We start from the raw sequence: 7,938 nt of genomic DNA, 5'->3' as shown, positions 1-7,938 counted from the left end.
GTGAGAGCTACTCACAAATCCAATTCTGCCTTTTCTATAAAAATGACTCTTATTGGCAAGGATCATGTTCAAGGACTTATTACCAATCTTAAACTTTTCTAAGGTTTCTTTAAGTAGCAAGTTTTCTTTTCTAAGCGTTTCTAATTCATCGCATTTTGTGCAAGGAGCTAAACTATCATCATGCTCAATTTTTAGTCTATCAAAATCACTAACAAGAGAAGCATGCTCCTTTTTTAATAATTTATATTTTTTACTAACTAATTTACATTCATTGAATAAATTTATCAAAATCAAAATCACTTAGTAATTTATCAAAAGATAAATTTGAATCTAATGAATTACTTACCTTATCTCTTATAGCCATTAGCGCGTAGTGAGCAACTTGCTCTGTGTTGGTTGGCTCCTCTTCTTCGGATGCACTTGAGTCATCCCAAGTTGCTTTAAGAGTCTTCTTCTTCTTTGGTTGTTTCTTCTTTGCTTGGGGACATTCACTTTTGGAATATCCCGGCTTTTTACATTTGTAGCATATGACTTGTTCTTTCTTGGGTTCAAATTTATTTTTAACGTTATTTTTAAATTCATTCCTTTTTATGAATTTTTGGAACTTTCTTGTCAAGAGTGCCAAGTCATCATCATAATCCTTATCACTTGAATTTTCTTTCAAGTGATCTTCTTGAGTTCTTAGTGTCATATCCTTCTTGTTCTTTGGAAGGTTATTCTCAAGCTCGTCATGAGCATTACAAGTCATCTCTTAAGTCATTAGTAACCCGATAAGTTCTTCGAGAGGAAGTTATTTAAATCCTTTACTTCTTGAATAGCAATTACTTTAGGATCCCAACTTTTTGGAAGGGATCTCAAGATTTTATTAACAAGTTCGAAATTAGAAAAACTTTTACCAAGTCCTTTTAGACCATTGACGACATCCATAAATCAGGTGTATATGGCTCCAATGGTCTCACTCGATTTCATCCGAAACAACTCATAAGTATGGACTAAAAGATTAATTTTCGACTCCTTTGCTCTACTAATGCCTTCGTGAGTAACTTCGAGTGTGTACCAAATATTAAAAGTCATTTCACAAATAAACACTCGATTGAACTCGTTTTTATCCAAAGTACAAAACAAGGCATTCATAGTCTTGGCATTTAAGACGAAAATCTTCTTCTCCAACTCATTCCAATCATTCATTGGAAGAGAAGACTTTTGAAAGCCATTTTCTACAATGTTCCACAATTCAAAATCCATAGAAATTAGAAAAATCCTCATTCTAGTATTCCAATAGGTGTAATCTATTTCATTAAAAATGGGCGGACGTGTAATTGAGTGACCCTCTTGGTTGCCGACAAATGTCATCTCTCTTGGGTTTCAAACCAAATGAGAGTGACCTCATTCTGATACTAATTATTAGGATTAAGAGTGGCACTAAGATGGAGTGCAGCGGAAAAATCGTTAATTTTTTAAGCTTTTTCGTTCGTTGAAAGGTAATATCGGAAAATGACTTAAAGGTGTGTTAGCTCGTAAAGTAGTGAAAGGCATGTAAGGAGAAAGTGAAACAATTGCAAATTAAGTAAATAACGATAATAGAAATGCAAACCAGAATTTCAAGTGGTTCGATCGTTGTGACCTACATCCACTTCGGATTCCTCCTTCATCGAGGTCACCGACGTCCACTAATGATCTTCCTTAAATAGACGAAGACCAACCACCTTTTACAGCTCTTTCACCTTTTACCGGGTTTAGGAGATAACCCTTATAAGCTTCACTCCTCTTTCTTGGATGGTTACAAAGTTAAGAGAGGGAGGGGAGGACTCTTCTCACTTTTACAACACTTTAAAACTACGAGAATTCAAGATTATGTTAATATTTTCATGCCCTTTCATGCAGAAAATGGTGGGGTATTTATAGGCCCCAATAACTTTTGAATTGGAGCAAAAAAGTGTCACTTCCCCAGATTTCGATATACTGGCGGTACCACCACCATTATTGGGCGGTACTATCGCTTGCAGATTGACATTGGGCGGTACTACCGTTCAGTTTGGGTGGTAGGACTGCCTGACAAAGCTCAGAGATCGATCTCTAGCGGTACCACCACTTGACAGGGATAGTACCACCGCTTGACAGCATTAACTGCCGACGGTATCACCGCCCAAAACACTTGGGAGACCGAGCTTGTCATTTGTTCATCTGAGCTCCCGGCAAACTTTCGATGCATCATTCGAACCTTAGGCATATCACCCAATCAATCGGCATATTGACTTATGCAACGTTCGATCTTAGCGCAATGTCCAATTCATTCGGCCCGATACCCAATCTCTAACTCCAGCTCAACTTCTAATTCTTTAATTGTTTTATATTTTCATAATCGAAGTTACTCCTATATCACTTTTCTTAAACAATACATTAGATTGTAAACTCATCAATTGATTTCATCATCAAAATTCAAGATTCAATCAGATCAACCTAACTGAAGTTAGACCCCAATTAGACTCTTCTTATCAAATTAGATTTCAATATTTAAAATTAGTAAAGACTAACTCAAATCTATTAATTAAAAAAATAAATTGATGATCTTAAATTTAAAACTAATTACATTATAGAAATTCATACATAATTTTTGAAACATAGATATATCTAATTAAATAAATTAGAACTATTATGTTAATCAAGAATAAGAATTTTAATAATTAAATTAATATTAAAATTTACTCAACCTTAAGAGATCAATATAAATCAAATAATTATTCTAATATCACAAATCAATTATTATTATTTACTAATCATAAAATTTTGAAATTAAAACATCGTTATGCATCATAAAACTATAACAATCTCAATATTAAGATTTTAAAATATAAATCAAAGTTAATTAGAAAAAAGAAGGATCCTACCTCTCCTCGATTATCCTTTCCTCGATATCATCTATTAGAGATGTCCTCTTCTCAATCCTTTTATTATTAGACTCGATGAGGAATAAAGGATGAGTAGCCCTCTTTATATATAAGAAGATGATATCTCCCGAAAAGGTAAGTAATAATTTAATTTTTTATTTTTTTATTTTACTTTCATACATTAAAAAGAAATATAATATTTATTTCTTATATTTCGCACACAAAAATAAAATGTAAACTGTTTACTTCTTAAAAATCAAATCACTCACTAGAAACTAAATCAATTAATAATTTAATTAATTAATAAAATTCTTAATTTATCTATATAATTAAAAAAACTAAATTTAATTATTTCCTTCACTATAATATACAAACATAAAAATTAATAATAAATTAATATACTATTTATAGTAATTAATTTATGTTAAGAGAAAAATCATCGATGATTATAAAATAAATCTAAAATTAATCTTCTTGTTTGTAGTTATAAGGTATTAAAATGAAATCAAGTAAATTCATTAGTAATATGTATATCTATTTTATAGATATTATTTATGAATTAAAAACTCTTGATAAAAATTATATTAATATTAAATTAGTGAGTAGGATTTTAAGGTCTCTTCTTGAAACCTAGAATCTAAATTTAATAATGATCCAAGAAGCTAAATATTTGAACAATTTTTATACTTAAGAATTTATAGGATCTTTAATGATATATTAAATGATATGCAAAGCTAAAGATGAATCTCAAAGAAAATAAAATATATTACTCTTAAATCCAAAGAAAATTACTTTAAGTGAAAACTCAAATGATAATAAAAATAAATTATTTTTATAATTTTTTTAAAAAAAATATAAAAAAATATAAGACAAATCTAATAAGAATAGAAGAAAAAACTAAGAGTAATATTAAAAAAAAAGTAGAATATGCTATGAATATAAAGAGCCATAATATTTACAATTGAAGAAGAAATTATCATCCAAAAAAACACATACATTTAAAGCGAGGATGAATATAGTGCATGAAAAGTGTAAAAATAAATTAATAAAAATAAATAAATAATTATAGATATTTAACTCTTCTAAGATTTTTTTAATCATATTTCATGATTTATATGATAAACTTAATAAATATTAAAAAATAATTTACTAAAAAATCATACATCACTTATTAATAAATATGATGTATTAAAATATAAATATGATAATTGTATATTAATATCTTATACTTCTTGTACTAAGTATAAAATTTTAAAATCATTTAATCTTAAATTAAAATTTTTATTTCATAAATTACTTAAATTATATATTTTAAAAAAATAAATAAATTTATCAAAAAAATAGATCATTACAAATCTATTGATAGTGATGATCCAATGAAAAGCTTAAAAAAATATATTTTTAAGATAAATATTAAAAAATAAATTAAAAATAAATTGTTTGACATGACCCTTATTATATAAGATTGTATTGAGAAATAAAAATATTGATGCTTTTATCGAAAGCCTTTGTAGAAAGATTCATTTTTACATATTTATATTTTCTTAAAACTAAATAAAGTTGGATAATTCGATGAATATATTTACACACTCTTTAAAAAAATAATTATTTTTAATTATTTTTAATTTTTAAAAGAATCATAGATAACTTAAAACTAAAACAACCCCTCGCTTGTAGGTATATTTTCTCCTAATCGATTAAAACTGTACTACAAAAATCCTAAAAGAAAATTTCCTTTAATCGATTAAAAACATACTAATTTACTGTACTCCTCCTCGGATGTAAGATCCTTTTACTTCCATTAAGATCCTAAGAAGAAAAAAAACAAAAAAAAACCACCAAAAATTAATTTGATTAGCATTACTAATCCTTTATTCACTATTAGTGTCACAATATGCCCCTCTTGCATTGGCATTACTATTTCTTCTAATTATTTTTTATTTTTTGTTTTGATTTCCTGAACAAACTAACATTTCTGATTATTTACTTCTTTTACTTTTATTTCCTAAAATACAATCAAATTAACAATTATCATCATCGCAACACCATAAACAAACATTAAGCTCACATCATCCAGTTCCTAAATTGACATTAACAGCAGATAATATCTTAGCATCAACGCTGCATACGTCCCTTAGACTCCAACATAGGAAGCGAACGCATGCAAAACCACTCAGAAGCCCACTGGAAGAAGCCCCTCAGCCGGTGCCTCCTCACGTCCTCTTCGCCTCCTCCGCCCGGCTCTGCACGGCCTGTCCCACATCCTTGGTCTTCTGTCCCATCTGCCCGGCAGCCTCCGCCATACGCCGTTTGCCGTAGTCGATCTGTTCCGGCGCCCGCTGCACCACCCCCCTTGCCTGCTTCAGGGTGTACCCCAGCGACGACAGCCCGGTGAGTCCGAAGGCGCCCGACGCAAGGAAACCCGCTACCGCTAGCGCCATCAGCAGCGCCGCGGGGACCAGAACGGGGCTGAAGAGGAGGAACACCGGGGCAAGGACGACGAGGCCGATGACGGAGCCGGTTAGCGTGAGGCCCGCGAGGGTGAGGAGGAGGCCGCCGAGGGGGAACATGATGGCCACCGTCAGCGCCTGGGTGGCCGTTGGGCCCTTCTCCGGAATCAGATCCTTCGCGGCTTCCATCGGGTGCCGCTCGCGATCGGCCATGACGCAGTTGCAAGCGCGTTGCGTGCGTGAGAGAGAAAATTGATGATGACGCTGATGGGAAGAGCGGAGGAGGAGGAGGTCATGCTGTGATTATAAAGGGCGGGAAGGGTGGACACGTGTGGGAGGGAGGGTGACGCGTGGTGGAGAGAGCGGGGGAGGTGGGAGCCTGCATGGGCTGCATGGTGGAGGAGGAGCACGGGCACCGATTTCGCCCACTCCGACTTGTCCCGCTTCTTACTCATTCGTGAGAAGCAGGTGTCATCGTCGTCCGATGAAGGCGGGTCCCATAGGTTCCCAGACGTGGGTATGTTATCTTCGAAAAATTGTTTTTCTGAGAGATCGGAGAGGGGACTAACAACCTTGGCTTGGGTTTTCAATCTCACCCATGACCCGACCCGGCCCGGCCCAATCCAGTCCGATGGAGGATTAGGTTCGGCGAGGCATATCACTGTATTCGATCAAAGACCACCACCTGAATCCGACCTGCTTACCCATGGTAAAGCCATTTTGTGGAAACCCTCAGGTAAAAATGGCTCGGGTTTCTAATTTTCACCTTCTCTTTTTATCCCCGTTTCGTTTTGCCCTTAATTTCCACCTTCTCTTTTACCCCCTATTTCGTTTCACCTTTTTTTATACCAAAAATATTCACCTTCGATAATAGATAAAACCCCTCAATTGCCAACAACATATATCGCCCTTTTTTTTCTTTTCTTTTCACTAAGAACCTATTTTCTAGTAAAACTATGATGATGTTTTAGATGGTGGTGCTTCCGTTGTCAACAATATAGCAAGTAACCTTGTCGACAGGATAATAATCAGCAGCAAGAATTGATAACACAATGTTGGCCGTGACTGGAAGAGGCGAGGTTCTTTCAAAGGATTAACGCAAAATGTGGATACCAGCAGCCAGGTCAGATGGTTCACCTTCTCGAGATATCATACCAATGGATTCGTAGTCAATAATTGATCTGACTACTACTTAAGACTATAATTAGTTAATTAAAGATTGATGGATCATCAATATCGTTGACTAGTGAGTTGGTATAATTGATCCATTATTGAAGGTGTAGGTTCATCCAGGTGCCTCTTTCTGATTCACGTGGGAGACTTGGTGAGGTGAGACCGTATAGGGTGCTCGATCGAAAGTCGTTCTATTGGTGTGGACTTGGTTTGAGATGAATGGGTAAGCGGATTGAGATTTGCTTAGCTGTGAGGTCCCTCCCTAGAGGTTGGGTCATCCGGGTCTCTTCTAGCGATCGAAGATCATGCATGATAGGCTGGCATTGGGGGTTGCCCGATACAGGCCCTTTGATGCTTAAGTTAATGAAGGGGAAAAGATAGCAGTGTAAGCTGTATGATTGAGTTAGTATGTAGAGAGCCCCCCTTTTCAGTGTGTGCTCACGGGTAGTTTTTATATCTCTTTGGTGATCTACCGTTTGTAGGTTGTTAGTGTCCGTCGATTTTTTAGGTAAGTGGTTTGTTTATTCTGGGGTGACTATTCTAATCTCGTGCTATGCGAGGTTGTCCCCCTACTTTTGTGTGCTACTTCGTGCGATTTCGAGCAGTATGGATTTTGTTTTGTGTCGCTTTTAAGTCGGGTGGTATCGCTTCGGGACACAACTGTTTTGAGTTGGGCTATGTATGCATGACTCCGGTTAGAATGGTGCCACGTGTGATCTGAGGTAACTGCCAGCTAGATGGTACCAAAATATCCTCTATCATTTTCTCCCTCCCATAGAGGCATACCTCGTGTTTCTCGTAGGGGGCTTCAAGGTGCATCTTTTGTGTGTTTCTATTGATGGCTTCCTTTCTTGATGTTGAAAAAAAATATTAGCTCAGTCGAGATGCAGACCTTTATTTTTCATGTTGAGTGCACGACTAAAGAGCTCATAGGTTCGGTCTAGATGCAAGCATCGGGTCTTCATACTGAGTGCACGGCTAGGAAGCATATAAGCTCGGCCTAGTTGCAGCCCTCGGGGCTTCTTGTCGAGGTGTAAGGCTAGGGGATGCATAGGCTCGGCCTAGGTGTAGTCCTAGGATCTTCATGCCAAGTGCACGACTAGGGAGCGTGTAAACATGGCTTAAGTGCATCCCTCGAGTCTTTATGTTGAGGTTAACGGCTAAGAAGCATGTAAGCTCGGCCTAAGTGCAGCACTTAGGGCTTCATGCTAAGGTGCATGGCTCAGGAGTGAGTCCTTTTTAACTCTTACTCATTCAAGGTGCAGGCCTTAGGCCTTCTTGCCGAGGTGCATGGCTAAAGAGTGTATAGACTCAGCCTAGGTGTAACCCTCGAGGCTTCAAACCGAGGTGCATGGCTTGAGAGCGAGTCTTTTTTAACTCTTACTAATCCGAGGTGCAGGTCTCAAGTCTTCTCATTGAGTGCATGG

The 7,938-nt window shown here is 36.1% G+C and overlaps 1 protein-coding gene across 1 annotated transcript; it reads right to left on the bottom strand.

The window, feature by feature from the left end:
* Positions 1 to 4,952: 4,952 nt before the first annotated feature.
* On the bottom strand, positions 4,953 to 5,595 carry LOC135648945 (oleosin 18 kDa-like). The gene has a single exon (XM_065166982.1). It carries the CDS (start codon positions 5,549 to 5,551, stop codon positions 5,102 to 5,104), a length of 450 nt encoding a protein of 149 aa, XP_065023054.1. The 5' UTR covers positions 5,552 to 5,595; the 3' UTR covers positions 4,953 to 5,101.
* Between the last annotated feature and the right edge of the window lie 2,343 nt (positions 5,596 to 7,938).

Source organism: Musa acuminata, chromosome BXJ3-9 (genome assembly GCF_036884655.1).
Source record: "Musa acuminata AAA Group cultivar baxijiao chromosome BXJ3-9, Cavendish_Baxijiao_AAA, whole genome shotgun sequence".
NCBI lineage: Eukaryota > Viridiplantae > Streptophyta > Magnoliopsida > Zingiberales > Musaceae > Musa > Musa acuminata.
This window is presented reverse-complemented; position numbering and strand designations above follow the sequence as displayed.